The 16,312-nt window shown below is 38.5% G+C and overlaps 1 protein-coding gene across 1 annotated transcript; it reads left to right on the forward strand.

Moving 5' to 3' along the window:
* Positions 1-1,153: 1,153 nt before the first annotated feature.
* LOC144825172 (uncharacterized) lies at positions 1,154-8,355 on the forward strand. The gene is made up of 2 exons (XM_078684033.1): positions 1,154-4,768; positions 6,876-8,355. Exons 1-2 carry the CDS (start codon positions 3,579-3,581, stop codon positions 6,904-6,906), a joined length of 1,221 nt encoding a protein of 406 aa, XP_078540159.1. The 5' UTR covers positions 1,154-3,578; the 3' UTR covers positions 6,907-8,355.
* The last annotated feature ends 7,957 nt before the right edge of the window (positions 8,356-16,312 follow it).

The following is a 16,312-nucleotide window of genomic DNA, read 5'->3' on the forward strand; positions in this document are numbered from 1 at the left end:
CCTAACAAATACACAATCTGAACAAGAGTGTTTGTACCAAAATGACTGCACAAATTGTGTGAGTACAATACCTTTATGTTATGTTTTGTGAGTCCTGACGAAAGCTCCGCAGACCCTTCCAGGCCCCAGGAGCTGAAACATGTCGACGTACTTCTTTTAATTACACTATCAGACCTAGTAACCCGGTCTAAGATCGTACCACTTAATTTTAACCTGTGGTGAGGAACACCCCCCATTAAAGAACTTTGGGGCTGTTTACCCCCTTATTTTTAAATATTTGTTCCTTTTTTGCACAGTTTTCTTTACACCTTTTTTCACGTAAAAATCTCTGGACACTGCACCCTAGACCAGAGGCGCCTCGGGCGAGGCTGGCAAACCCACTACTTCAGAGTAGCCAATGATAACTGCCACAACTCTAGTGTGGGGCGGACGAAACACATATACCGCACCTTTTCCAATCAAAACACAGAGTTTTTTGAGGCTACTTTGATCTTTATCCCTTATGCCAAAGGCCATAAGGTGTAACTAGTGTCCGTTATTCTATTTTTGATAATTGATCTTTAAATATAACATTAAAAAAACAAGTCTGCAGAGGCTCCCACCATGTACATGAGAGATGTTGCCAGAGGAAGAAAAATAAGGTAAAAGTCATATTAAAGAAGTGTGAGCTGGTTATGTTGTAGTTGGTTAAATCTCTATGTATCTGCTTTGCCTCTATCAGTATGAGTCTGATGGAGCGAGATTTGGAAATACATTTATTTCAACTCGCAAAGTTACACTTCCATAATAAATAATATTATTAACAAGGTGTGCAGTGAAATGTACTAATCAACCTAGAGTAAAAATTGCAATACATTACACGCGGGTTACTAACATATGTGCTCATATGTGTGCTTATGTTGCAAATGCATGTGTGTGTGTAATACATAAACTAATTTTGTTTATCGTTTTTGTCAGTACTAAATGCGGCTGTTTTATAATTGCATGTGCTTATTTCTGTGTGCTCATGTTTTGTTTTCTTGTCTTAAATGTTGCACGAATCTGTTTGTTGCTTCATTTGCTTCTGCTAGGTAACATAGATTAATGGGTAATATTAGCAAAGGTGGGTGGGAAACAGAACGAACTTTATTTCTCACATTAATCGATGTTTTGTGTTTGTTTATGCATTAGTTTTACGAATGGGCCTGACAAAAATGGATGGCGGGTTTTGCAGTTTGTGAAAACTTGACCAGAGAAAAGATTCAGCCATGCGCAGTCGTGCTGATGGAAAAGTCATCTTTCTGCTGAACAGTCACATTTAAATGATATCAGACATGGTAGAGTTGAGATGCGTTCTTGTTGTCCTTGTCAAGGACAGGATGTGGCGGAACCTGCCAAGATTAAGAGACGAGAGTTCCTCCTCGGTAAATGTAACTTTTTGAGGAAGCAAAGAGGATGGTAAAACTATGAACAATAAGGGCTGTGATGTAGCTCCGGACTTGGTCAGAGGACAATGACCTAATAGTGGGCCGATGTGGTTTGGCCAATCGAGACTTCAGCTTTTGGAAAAAATGTTCGATTATGTTACTTTAGACTAGTTAGAAAGGTATAAAAACTGACCCCTTGGGAGGGAGGGCGAGCTTGCTGCTCATCTTCTCCTGAGACTGAGACGTGCTGTCGGACTTTTCTTGGACCACGTAAGAATCAATAGGCCTAATGACTTTAACTTTATACTTTTAGGTGAAGTGAGTTTTAGACAGGGACGTTAGGGTTTAGGTGATGGAAAACTGTTTATTCATTTTTAAAATATGCTAACTGATTTTGCTTGTGACTGTCAATACCATTGCTAATCCTCTAAAATTGATAATGCTTGAATAAAAAGATTCTAATAAAAATGCACTTTCTTTGAATAATAGTTAATAAATAAGATTCTTAAATTACAAGCTGGCCTTGTTATTTATGAGTTTTAGGTTACCATTAGCAGATTCATTCGCCTAAGTGGCTTAATTAAATGCAAAGTTTTATATAACCATGGTGAGAACATTATACTGCAGTTGTATATAAATATGTATATAGTTTGTGAATAGGTTTTATTAATTAGGTCACATGATTCAGTTGCTCAAAATATGTCATGTTAGTTTATGGGCCTTGTGAATGATTTATGATTAATGGTGAGTATTGCGAAGTTGGGTAGGGTTGCTTATGACATATTTTCTATAGGGGCGCTGGATCAATTTCCTGGTAGCAGAGTTACGGTTGCTATGGTAACCAACATGCTACATGGTAGTTACATAGGATCGATGTTTAACACATGTTGAGTTTTGTTCACTTGTTATATGTAGTCGAAAGGTTTTTTCCTGCAGTGTGAAAAATCCTAGTTGAGCCGGCAATGAGTGGTGTGACAAAGTGAAGTTGCACAGTGCATTTGTTCTGTTTCAAAATAGTGATATTGTTATCACTAGTGTTGTGGTCGTACAGCACGACTTTAGGGATTTTAGGTGTGCTAGGGAGAATGTATAGTGAGAATTGTCTATGAAATCGTAGCTTTCGAGTATAGGGACTTGGAGCCTGTTTTAAAACTCACTGCGAAAAGAGTAGTAGAATTTAATGCAAGCTTGTGTGAAGGATAAAGTAGTGTCGTCTATTTTGCTGGCAAATGTGGATTTCTATGGCTGGTTAAAGCCCTGCCAGGATTTCTTTATATGTGGTTAGGGAAACTTTCCGTTTGAGAGTGCGTAAATGAATTTGTAATTCCGTTCGAGTCAAACTTTGAATTGCTACTTTATGTGCATTCAGAGAGAAACGAGTACGTTATTACCTGTTTGAAGGGTAGAGTAAAGGTTACTTTATCAACAAATGTATATTCTGTGAGAGTAGCGTCGTCTATTCCACGAAAAGAATACTTGAATGTTTGTGAAAAACTATCGCCTTATTTTAGCGAGACAGACAAATGGTTTGTTTATTCGTTGTTAATAACTGAAATCCATTGTAAAAGTGTTCTTAAAATGGCGCTGTGAAAAGCTTTTGTGAAGGAGGGGTGAGCGCTTGAAGTGAGAAACAAGAAGCTGCAGCGGCTGTGTACGTCACGGGGTTCGCGCTGTGATTGGCTAACATTCGTCACAGCTAGCGCACTGATTGGTTCACGTGACTCTGACGAGCTGTTAGCTGATTGGCTTTCCCAGAAAGCAGCAATTCTATTGGTTGAGCAAGGTGGGGACGTGGTTTAACCTGATTGGCTTGTTGGTGTGTTTCGCACACGGATTGGCTGGTTTCGTGGAACAAGCAGGAAACATTTACGATCATTTCCAATTAAGCGAATTTGATTAAAACATGAGTTATTTTTATATAAAAGAGGAGAAGAAGCTTACATTGCTTCAGAGATTTAAAAATTGTATTTCTCCCGATAAGAAAATTGAAACGCGAGGTGGAAAATTAGTGCATAAGTACAAAACTCCCGCAGCTTATATGGAAGGTGAATATGGTTATCATACTTGCCTTTGTTTTGATGTCTGGAAGCATTACACTAAGGATGATGGTGTTTTGGCTTGGCCGGAAGATGGCTCTTTCAATATGAGGATTTAAAAAAATTTAAGACAGAAATGACAGCTCTTGTGCCGAAGCCTAGACCAACACAATTTGAGGCTTTAGTTGAATGGGAGGATGAGATGTTTCAACTTCAGCGGGAAGCAAGTGGTATGATGAGACCTCAGAAATCATCAAATTTCAAACATGAAACTCATGAGGATAGAATGCGTCGGTGGAGACAGGCAGACATGTGTGATGGTCTCTATACAGTGATAGAAATGATTACAGAAATACCAGGTCAAAAGAATACCCAAAAGAAAAATAATGTGGTTGTAGACAGTGAATCAGAAGACCAAGTTTTAGAAGGAATTTTTAAGACCAATAAAAAACAGACTCCTTTAAAACCAGCTTGTTCATGGTCTTACCCAATGGTTTCTACAGGAACCACACCAAGTGCACTTCCGTCAAATGAAACTTCACCTAAATTGTACCCGAATAATTCTGAATCCTTTGAAACTCCTGAAAGGTTAGGAACAAGAACAAATTCTAGTGTTTATGATGAAAGCAGAAATTTTCCTGAGACACCAATGGAAAGAGAAATTCCTAGAAATCCAATGGGAACTGGTAGAAATGAGGAAGTTGGAAATACTTCTGAATATTTACGATCAAAAGAAGAATTGATTCGGCAGTTAACTAAAGGCATGGAAGCAGTGACAGTTCCAGTAACGATTGGTCCTGTTCAGCCTGTTTTTGATCAAGGAGAAATTAGGCAACTAGGTTTAACAATTCCATTAAATGCAGAAATTAAGAAAGTGGCTGAAAAATTTTACTCAGATTTAACTGAAATACATCGAGAAAAAACAATGATGCCTGATTTAACTTTTAATCCAGGTTCATTATACAGAACACCAATGGGTGCAGAGTCAGATACTGAGTCCCCAGAAAAGAGTGTTGAGAAAACAGATCCTATTTCAAAGCTAGATGTCGCAAAACTGAAAGCAGATTTAGAGGAATTAATAATTGGCACAATTGGTCCTGACAGTTTGAAGCATTATCAAGATGATGAACTGCTGTTCATTTGCAAAAGCATACAATGGAAAACAAAGAATAAATATGATCAATTGGAAGAATTGGCTGCAGAATTAGAGATTGATTTGAGCAAACAGAAACATTTTACAAAGCATTACAGATTAGATTTTACTGAAAAGGATATTGGGAATTTCAATACAATGGGAAGAATTATGCATATAAAAGATTTGATTGTGTACATTAAAAAAGCCTTGGAAATGCAATAGGTCTCGCATTAGAAAAGTTGGAGCTATTGGTCTTGTAAATGACACATATTTTATTTATGGGTTGGTTTTTAAAATAGCTAAATTGATAGCTTTGTCATTTACAATGCCAATAGTTATAACTTTTGCAAATGTGACACCTATAGCATTTGTAATGCAATATGTTTTATTTACGTGACTTATATGTATTCATATTACAAATAACAATGGCCTTCATTTTTTTATAATTAATACTTAAATAAAAAGTTATTGTAATTTATAATGGCAATAGGGGTGTAGAGAGAGGGGTGTAGAGAGAGGGGTGTAGAGAGAGGGGAGAGACGCAACACCAACACAAATCCAATAGCATTAAAATATTTACAATAAAAGTGAAGATAATCAGCAGCTCGTAAAAATGTGATTCTTGGATAACTGCTGCCAAATGGAGGGCAAGAACGCGTTAAAATTACAAAATCGGCAAAATCTGTGCCTGGCTTAATCAATCAATCTTGGGCAAGAACAAAAGCGATTTGAAGAGGACATGACAGGAAACAACAACTGAACAGAAGACTCAGCCCGCTGTAGGGCAAATAATTTTAGAAATGCAAGGTTGGCGATGCATCTAAAATGGGATATGGTTTACCTGAAAATTTCTAATTTCTTAAAAGTCTCAGCACGGTTATAACGTGAATAAAAAAATATGTGAAACAGCCTCAGAATGAATTAATCGTACGTAGGAATTCATAAATCACCAGACAGGATAACTCAGGAGGTTAATGCGCGCAATATAGGAGAGAAAATGTGTGCGCGCGCCTGACCTCTGGCCACAGACCTCAGACACAGCTTACAGTTAACTTGCCTGATTGATACCGAGGATTGTGAATAACCTGAAGCGATCACTGAATTTAGAGAAGATACCACAGAGGGTTAATTTGTTTATAGCAGGAGTTCTTGTTGTAATTGCAGGTAACAAGTTCCAGTCCTTGCAAAATAACGCAGTGGGCTATGTCTTTGGAGCAAACATCTCAATGCAAATGGCGAGATTTACGTTTGAATATGTGCGAGGTATTTTCTAAAATGAGAGCATTTGGTAGTAATTAATACCATTATTTAGTTACCAAAAAAACAAAAACAGTAAGACGAACAAGACGGAGGGCATTGCTGTGGGGAGGGGGGAGGAGAAATGCGAAACGGCCGCAGCAGGGGGCGGAGCGGGGAGAGCGGCGATGGGGAAGAGACACGGGCCGTAGTGTGAAGCAGCAGGGGCCTTTGTGCCACAGACCTCAGACACAGCTTACAGTTAACTTGCCTGATTGATACCGAAGGTTGTGAATAAGGTAACAAGTTCCAGTCCTTGCAAAATAATGCAGTGGGCTATGTCTTTGGAGCAAACATTTCCATGCAAATGGCGAGATTTACGTTTGAATATGTGCGAGGTATTTGCTAAAATGAGAGCGTTTGGTAGTAATTAATACCATTATTTAGTTACCAAAAAAACACAAGATCACAGCGAAATAAGAAAGTATAACTTGAATCCTAAAACAAAGGTGAATGAACACAGGCGTGCTGGCCACAGAATACGCAAATCGGTTTAATGCAGCTGCACGCTGCGACTAACACGAGTTGATGTCATCAGGTCCAGGCTTTGGTGAAGGTAGCCAGCAACAGAACCTGTAGTGTCAGAGCACGATTATCCTACAAGTTTTGTGCTTCTTCTGGGCTTGTGCTCTCAAGTGAAGTTAATGGCAACCAGCCAGTCACTGGATTCTCAAAAACAGAGTGTCCCACAGTTGCATGGCATTCACTTGGGAGGCGAGGGAGGGAGGAGAAATACGAGACGGCCTTGCGGCCGTGAGACGTGTGAAGCAGGGGGCGGGGGGAGCGGATGCCTTTGAAGTGAAGCTAAGCTTCACTTCAAAGGTGTGGGAGGAGTGCGGCTGAGGGAACAGACGGCGATTTGATGATGTGCACGCGCATTTTAGTTCAATGCGCTTGCGCATTGACCTAAAAGCCACGGGCACACCACCAAATCGCCCAGTTAGGTAAAGTCTGTTTAAGACGCTATAGTCTCGCAAGCTCAATGCGCATGCGCATTGACAGGCGAGACCTAAAAATTGGGAGACTTAAGTAAATGGAGGGTGAAGTGGACGAAGAAGAAGGAGGAAGAGAGGAGAGAAAAATTGGCTAATCAGTACCCAATGAGAGAAATTGCAGGTGGTGGTTATGTGCATGTTCCCTGGTCTAGACAAGACATTCTGTTGTTTACAAATGATTTCCCTCGGCTGAGAGAGAAGCCTGTGGAATGGTATCGACAGGTGGACAGATTAATTAAAGTGTCGAAAGTTCTGTGGGTTGATCTTGATGGATTCTTTGACATTGTTGTCCCATCAGATCTCTGGACAGAATACAAAATTGCTGTGAGTTGGCCCAAGGTAGAACCAGCTCGAGACAAAGAGACAGGTGCTCCATCATCAGATGTCATGGAACTGTATGATAAAGTGATTTACTGGTTAAAAGAAAAAATTGCCCCAAAAGAAGTAGATTGGGTAAAAATAGACAGAACAAATCAGGAGCCAAAAGAGTCAGTTCATTCATGCTATGAAAGATTACTGTTGGTTTTCAAACAGTACAGTGTCTATGAGAAACTAAGTGAAAAGGACATGAGACACTTAATTTACAGATTTGTTTATGGCCTGAAACCTGAAATTGGTGAAATGATCAGAAATGGAATTGTTGGATGGCAAGCACTCTCAGTTGATGACATACTCAGAAAGGCAAAATACTGCAGTGATGAGATAGATGCTAGACAAAAGAAATTAAAAGAGAAAGCAATGTGGGCACAGGTAAAAGTAGCTGAACAACAGATCGCCAGTTTGGAGAATACAAATTTAAATTACAGTCAGAATCAGGGTCAGGGAAAATTTAAGGGTAATTTTAATAAGCCAAAATGTAATATTAATATTGAGGAGCTGAAGCAGAAATTGCCTTGTTTTAATTGTGGGGAAATTGGACACTGGAGGCGAGAGTGTAAAAACCCGCCCAGAAATTAAAAAAATGCATCAATAAATCCACAGATGCAGAATGATGTAAATCTGCAGCAACAGCTACAGCAGCAGTTAAACGAGCTGAGTCTTCAGCGACAGCTACAGCAACAGTTAGCGAATCAGCAGAGTCAAATTCCACAGCCTCCTCTCCCAAACAGTAGAGGTGCACAAAGATATAATTCAGAAACAGGATTCAGCGGAGGCGATCAGGTAATAAGAACACAAAGAGTAAATGTGCCAAATTTGTCTGGACAATTCTTGATGACAGAAAATCAAGGAAGTGATTCTGAGGATTATTTATAACGGTGCCCGAGAGAGGGGGAAGAGTGTGTGATTGGAGCCACTCTTGAGGTTGACCAGTCTGGTCCATTTATCAATGGCAAAGTGAATGATGTAGATATCACTTTTCTTGTGGACACTGGTGCTACTCATTCTACTGTCAGATCAGTTGAAATAGAAAACCTCCCTCTCTCTGGGGATTCCATCCAAGTAGTTGGTGTAGCAAATCAGCAGATCAAAACAAGCCTGACAGAGCCTGTAAAGATTGAGATTGGCAAGTTCAAAGATAAACACAGATTTGTAGTTTGTGACAGCAGTCCTGTGAACCTGTTAGGAAGAGACATCCTCTGCAAAATGAACTGCAAAATATATTGCTCACCGGAAGGTATTGAGTTGCAGACATTTGAAGAGGGTGGACTTTATAAATTAACAATGTTAATGGTTGAAGCAGAGAAATCAAAATTATTTCCTGTATTTGATAAAGAAAATTTGCCTGAAGAATTAAAAAAGACAGTCAAAACCGAAATTTGGGATTTATCTGGAAGTGAAATGGGTCTGATGAAACATGTTAATCCAGTCAAAATTACAGTGAAGCAGGGAATAGATTTTCCAAACATTCCTCAGTGCAAGATGAAGGCAGAAACAATTGAAGGTGTCATTCCTGTGATTGAAAAATTCATAAAGCAAGGTGTTTTAAAAGAAATCGAGAGCAGTCCTTGTAATTCACCGATCATGGGGATCAAAAAGCCAAATGGAACGTACAGAATAGTTCAAGATCTGAGAAAAGTTAACCAGATAGTAGTTCCATGTTGCCCAGTTGTTCCAAATCCAGCAGTGATTCTTTACCAGATTCCGCATGATGCAGTATGGTACACTGTCATTGACCTTTGCAATGCGTTCTTTACAGTTCCATTGCATCCAGAAAGCCAGGAAATCTTTGCGTTCAGGTTCCAAGGTCGCACATTAGCATGGTGTCGTATTCCTCAAGGGTATACAGAGAGTCCTTCTATCTTTAATGAATTGTTAAAAAAATCATTAGAGAATCTAAATTGACCTGAAAGATCAACATTAGTCCAGTACATTGATGATTTGCTCATTGCAGCAAAAATATGAGATAACTGTGTCACAGATACAATTACTCTTTTGAATCATTTGGCAGATGAGGGACATAAAGTGTCACCTGCAAAATTACAATTTTGCAAACAAGAAGTAAAATATCTTGGTCACAAAATTGCAAAAGGAATCAGACAAGTGACAATTGAGAGAATCAAAATGATTCAGGGAATGCAACCTCCAAAAACGCAGAGACAGGTCAGAATGTTTTTAGGAATGGTTGGCTATTGTCGTCAATGGATTAGTGGATTTTCAGTAATTGCGAAGCCATTACAGAGACTGACAAAATCAGATATAAAAGATCCAATTGTCCTTACAGAAACTGAAATGGAAGCTTTTGAAAAGCTAAAAAGGAGTTTATGCGAAGCTCCAGCCTCGGGCATGCCAGACTACGAAAAAGATTTTGAGCTGTACTGCAGTGAAAGAGAAGGGTGTGCATTGTCTGTGTTAATACAGAGACATGGAAAACTGAGAAAACCAATTGCATATTTTTCAGCAGTACTTGATCCAGTTGCAAAAGCGTTACCAGGCTGCTTAAAAGCAGTAGCTGCAACAAGTGTGAGTCTTGAGCAAAGTGAGGGAATTATAATGGGGTTCCCTGTAAAAGTCTATGTTCGCCATTCAGTTGAAATTCTTCTCACCAGAAGCAAAACGCAGCACCTGACAAGTAACAGACTTACCAAGTACGAGAAAATTATTCTGGGATCAGATAATGTCTCGATTGCAAGATGTGTGAATCTAAATCCTTCCACATTATTGCCTGATGGTACTGTAACTGAAATCAGAAATAAAAATGACGTTGATCATGAGTGCTCGGATGTTTTGGAAGATTGCACCAAGCCAAGGCAGGACATTAAAGATGTTCCTTTGTCTGAGTCAGACTATGTTTACTTTGTTGATGGTTCTTGTTTAAGAACAGAGGAAGGCTTTTTGAGAGCAGCATATTCTGTCTGCACAGTTGCTGATGTTGTGGAAGCATCATGTCTTGAAGGAATTCGTTCGGCTCATGTAGCAGAATTAATTGCTTTAATTCGTGCATGTGAAAGAGCAATACATTTGAAGATTACCATAATAACTGATAGCCAGTATGGGTACGGAGTTGTGCATGATTATGGACAGCTTTGGTCTCAAAGAGGCTACTTGACATCTGCAGGTTCACCCATCAGAAATGCAAAATTGATTAAAAGGTTAATTGATAGCATTCAGTTACCAGAAAAGATTGCTGTCGTGAAATGCGCAGCACACAAAAAGGGAGATGATTTCATTACCAAAGGAAATGCCTATGCAGACGAGATTGCAAAATACTGTGCAAGAAACAATTTTGCAATTAATCGGGAAAAGAATGATGAACATGCTTTGAGTTCACTAATGCTAACATCAGTGGTTGAAACATGGCAGGAAATCAAAGATTTACAGGACGAAGCTGATGATGAAGAGAAAAACACATGGTTGAAAACAGAATGTAGACAGCGAGATGAGGATGGAATTTGGACATACAAAGATGGCAGAGTAGTTTTACCAAACTGCATGATTGCTGACATGGCCAGGCTGTATCATGGTTTAGGACACATTGGAAGAGATTCTATGATTAGGCTTTTTAGAGAGACTTGGTTCAATACAAAGTTCAGAACAATTGCAGAATCTCTTTGTCAGAGGTGTTTGACTTGCCAGCAAATGAACCCAATTAGGAAAACAGTTGTGGGAATGGGAACCATAGGACGGGAGGGTGGTCCATTCACCAGATTACAGATGGATTTCATTGAAATGCCGCAGCATAACAAATTGCGTTATGTTCTAGTGTTTGTCTGTCTGTTTTCAAGATGGGTTGAAGCGTTTCCCACACATCACAATGATGCAATTACTGTTGCAAAATTACTTTTGAGGGAGATTGTACCTAGGTACGGTTTTCCGGTGACTGTGGAGAGTGATCGTGGAAGACATTTTGAAAACAGACTGTTAAAATTGATTTGTGAGGCTTTACACATAGAGCAGAGGTTACATTGTGCATACAGACTAGAGGCATCTGGAGTTGTTGAGCAAATAAATGGAACAATTAAGAACAGAATTGCAAAAATGTGTCTAGCTACTGGAATAAAGTGGACAGATGCTCTTCCACTTGTTTTGATGACTCTAAGAAGTACACCTGATAAAAAGACATGTTTAAGCCCACATGATATTCTTATGGGCAGGGTCATGAGACAGGCATTCATACCAGTGGGAAAATTGATGGCTATTAATGATAGAGTCATTTTGGAGTATTGCAGAAATCTGTCTGACGTCGTGACTTCTATATCTAATCAGGTGGGAACTGAAGTACAGACAAGAGAAAAGGAGCAAGTACACGACCTGTTACCAGGTGACTGGGTGAGAACAAAGATTAATCGAAGAAGAAATTGTCTGGTACCCAGGTGGCAGAAACCAAGACAAGTTATTCTTGTCACAACAAATGCAGTGAAGTGCAAAGGCCTGAAGAGGTGGATTCATGCAAGTCACACAATTCGTGTGCCTACACCTGAAAACTCTGATGAAGAAAGTGATACTACAACTGATTCAGATTCAGAAGAAGAACCTGAAAGAAATCCAGATCCTGAAGATCGACAGGCAGGTCGACATCTGGAAAATTCAACTGTGAATGGAAATTGGAGTGAGAAAGATTTAGATATCATAGTTGTAGACTCTGAAAATGATGGAGATCTGCTAGAAAAAGAAGCAGAAAAGGAGTCTGATCAGATTGAGATTCAAGACCAGGAGAGTATTGAAAAGCTGAAAGGAAGCTCTGAAAGTAGGAACAAGAAATCTGAAACTGGGAAGTTGAAGGTAATTGAAGAAGAAGAAGAAGACGAATGGCCAAGTACCAGTTACAAGGATAGAGTGCCTAACGGAGTGAAATGGCCGAGTAAAGAAGTAGCTGAGTCAAGAATCCGAATCTCTGACAGTGAAACTGAAGACAGTGATGAAGAATCACAGATAAGAAATTTCAGAAAAAGAACTTGGAGTACAGAATGTAATGTGACTGATTCAAAGAAGAAATTGCCAAGAAAAGGTGATAATTGGCCAAGTGAAAACGAAGGTTTGAAATTCAAATTAGTAAAGAAATCAAAAGAACAGTTCAACGAAATATCTAGTCAAAAAGATCCTGAAAAGAAAAGTGAAGAAGGAAAGAAAATAGAGGTTATTAGTAGAAAAACAAAAAGAGCTTTTAAGCCAAATCAAAAATATAAGTCTCCTGAGTAGACTTATATAATAATCCCACCTGTAGTTGAGGTGAATAGTAGCAGTCAGGAAAAAATTGAAGACAATAGTGACAATGATTGAGGCATTTTTTTTCTGTTAAAATTTAGGGTTTTGTTTTTGGCGTAAGGCTGAAGAAATTGTGTTAGGTGACACAAGGTCGAAGAAATTGTGTTAGCTGGAAAACAAATTGTGACGCAAGGTCGAAGAAAAGCTGTTAGAGGGTTAAAAGGGTTTTAAAAAAAAATATGAAAAAGGGGGGTGTTAGATTTAGACAATTTTAAATTTTAAATTTTTGTTTTCTTTTTCCTCTCTACAAGTCTAGTAAAAATGCCTTATGTTTTTGTAAATAACAGCTCAAGATGCTCCATTCTTAAGAGATGCTGTAAGATGTCTCTGATTTGTGTGTTCTTAATAATTCTGCTCTGGTTAGTTTTAGCAGTCATATTTCCTTTTGGGATCGATAAGGAAAAGTACAAGGTCAATATGACAAGCAAAGCTTCAGTTAAACAGGACAAACATAGTGCATCAGGTAAAACTAACAAAGTTATTGATCATAGACAAGAATCTCATCAAGATAGGTCTGTTAGTGATTTTTCTAGCAATACTTTTTCAAGACTCCTGGCTGAGTATGTAAAGGTCATGGAGGTCAAGGACTGTTATATCTGTGTGAAATTGCCTGCTTCTGTTTCAGAGGGAGTGACGTACAATATGCTTCCTCTTACTTACGGCATAACCTGTAGTGTAATCGCTAGCTTATTTTATCAGACTGGCCGAATTGGAGTACTATTACTCTAATTATGACGAAATTTTTGCAAACCTGAAAATTGAGAAAAGCTTAAATAAACATTAGCAAGCTAAACAGATGAGTGAATTCTTTATTGTCACTAACGAACTCACCTATGAGTATGCTTTTAGAAATAATTTGACATGCAAGTTGAGAACTGAGGAAAAGACTTTTCTAAATCTTGTTGAGGAAAGAAGGGCAATTTATAAAAGAAATGAGATGATCAAGCAGACTAAATCCAATTTTTGGCAGAAGGAAGATGAGAAATGTAATGGCAAATCTTTTGATAATGTCGCAATTCACATAGACAAACCAATTAGTGGCAAATTTTGCATCAGGAGAGATAATACGCTGTTCGACAACTATTTTGTTGGAGCTAGCAATTGTGAGGACACTTACCAAATCATGGGGGGTTGGGGATTTAAAGGTGGCAAAGATCCGATTTTTCCTGGAATTTATTTTGTTTGTGGAGACAAAGCCTACTATAACCTCTCAGACCATTGGTCTGGGACATGTTTTATTGGTCTTGTTTTTTCAAAAATATTTCACGGTGACAGAAATGCTGAAGGTTCATTTGAAATCAGCAATCATGTAAATAGGTTCAAAAGAGAAAGTTTCTCAGAAATGTTGGGAGACATTTTTGAAGCAGTGATACCTTTAGTAGGTATAACCCTGAATGCAGGCAGAATTAGAAAATTATCTACCATAGTTGACAGATTGTCAACTGACACAGCTGGTGGTTTCCAATTAGTGGATACTGAGGTTATTGCAATACGATCCATGGTAATGCAAAACCGTCTTGCTTTGGACATTCTCCTAGCTAAAGAGGGAGGAGTTTGTGGCATTTTACATGTTCAACACTGCTGCACATACATTCCAGATGAGAGTAGGAACATTGAGATGTATATTAAAAACATTACTGAGCTTCCGTCAGAAATTGTCCCCTTAGAAGAGGATGACTTTTCAGAACGTTTGTCCAAAAGATTTCAAGCAATCAAATCCTGGTTTCAGGAAATTGGTGGTTCAATTCTTGGCAAGATTCTGACACCTTTATTTGTAATAATTTTTGTGATACTTTTGTTGAAGATCAGTTGCATGTTACACAAGAGAAAGAAATACCTGAGGGAAAAGAAGAGAATTTACAAGATCAGAAAGGAACAGGAGAAAGAGATAGAACTGGACGAGTTCCGTAGAGCTCAATATGAGAGTTGCAGACAGACAGCTGAGACAAGTCTTTAGAAATACTAACACAGTGAAACCGAATCATGTTCATCTATAAGATAAAATTTGCTAAATTTTTGGGTGTGGTTTGGTGAATTTGAAATCACCAGATGAGGGAGTTGATGAAGCGAGATTTGGAAATACATTTATTTCAACTCGCAAAGTTACACTTCCATAATAAATAATATTATAAACAAGGTGTGCAGTGAAATGTACTAATCAACCTAGAGTAAAAATTGCAATACATTACACGCGGGTTACTAACATATGTGCTCATATGTGTGCTTATGTTGCAAATGCATGTGTGTGTGTAATAAATAAACTAATTTTGTTTATCGTTTTTGTCAGTACTAAATGCGGCTGTTTTATAATTGCATGTGCTTATTTCTGTGTGCTCATGTTTTGTTTTCTTGTCTTAAATGTTGCACAAATCTGTTTGTTGCTTCATTTGCTTCTGCTAGGTAACATAGATTAATGGGTAATTATTAGCAAAGGTGGGTGGGAAACAGAACGAACTTTATTTCTCACATTAATCGATGTTTTGTGTTTGTTTATGCATTAATTTTACGAATTGGCCTGACAAAAATGGATGGCGGGTTTTGCAGTTTGTGAAAACTTGACCAGAGAAAAGATTCAGCCATGCGCAGTCGTGCTGATGGAAAAGTCATCTTTCTGCTGAACAGTCAACGTTTAAATGATATCAGACATGGTCGAGTTGAGATGCGTTCTTGTTGTCCTTGTCAAGGACAGAATGTGGCGGAACCTGCCAAGATTAAGAGACGAGAGTTCCTCCTCGGGAAATGTAACTTTTTGGGGAAGCAAAGAGGATGGTAAAACTATGAACAATAAGGGCTGTGATGTAGCCCCGGACTTGGTCAGAGGACAATGACCTAATAGTGGGCCGATGTGGTTTGGCCAATCGAGACTTCAGCTTTTGGAAAAAATGTTCGATTATGTTACTTTAGACTAGTTAGAAAGGTATACAAAAATTGACCCCTTGGGAGGGAGGGCGCGCTTGCTGCTCATCTTCTCCTGAGACTGAGACGTGCTGTCGGACTTTTCTTGGACCACGTAAGAATCAATAGGCCTAATGACTTTAACTTTATACTTTTAGGTGAAGTGAGTTTTAGACAGGGACGTTAGGGTTTAGGTGATGGAAAACTGTTTATTCATTTTTAAAATATGCTATCTGATTTTGCTTGTGACTGTCAATACCATTGCTAATCCTCTAAAATTGATAATGCTTGAATAAAAAGATTCTAATAAAAATGCACTTTCTTTGAATAATAGTTAATAAATAAGATTCTTAAAGTACAAGCTGGCCTTGTTATTTATGAGTTTTAGGTTACCATTAGCAGATTCAATCGCCTAAGTGGCTTAATTAAATGCAAAGTTTTATATAACCATGGTGAGAACATTATACTGCAGTTGTATATAAATATGTATATAGTTTGTGAATAGGTTTTATTAATTAGGTCACATGATTCAGTTGCTCAAAATATGTCATGTTAGTTTATGGGCCTTGTGAATGATTTATGATTAATGGTGAGTATTGTGAAGTTGGGTAGGGTTGCTTATGATATATTTTCTATAGGGGCGCTGGATCAAGTCAATCTAGTATGCTCCTCTGGCATTGCTTTAATCCATGTGATGTGCAGTGTGGAGGCTCACATGGCAATGTGTGATGTACTGTGAAGATGTGCACAAAAGTGATAAACCATCTGCCGATCCATATAAGGTTATTATGTAACAATTGCTAGTCATGACATCCTAAACAGACTAGGGAAACAACATCAGCCTCAGTAAACTTCATCAGAGCAATTTGTTGTCTCATTTCTAAATTGGGAAGGACATTGACAGGC

The sequence above is a fragment of the Lissotriton helveticus genome, chromosome 3_1 (assembly GCF_964261635.1).
Source record: "Lissotriton helveticus chromosome 3_1, aLisHel1.1, whole genome shotgun sequence".
NCBI lineage: Eukaryota > Metazoa > Chordata > Amphibia > Caudata > Salamandridae > Lissotriton > Lissotriton helveticus.

What these genes read in the sequence shown, in the direction of transcription:
- LOC144825172 (XM_078684033.1), top strand. Translation starts at nt 3,579, where the DNA reads ATGACAGCTCTTGTGCCGAAGCCTAGACCAACACAATTTGAGGCTTTA. An exon ending in CATATAAAAGATTTGATTGT is followed by an intron (nt 4,769 to 6,875) that starts GTACATTAAAAA and finishes GCGCATTGACAG; the next exon opens with GCGAGACCTAAAAATTGGGA.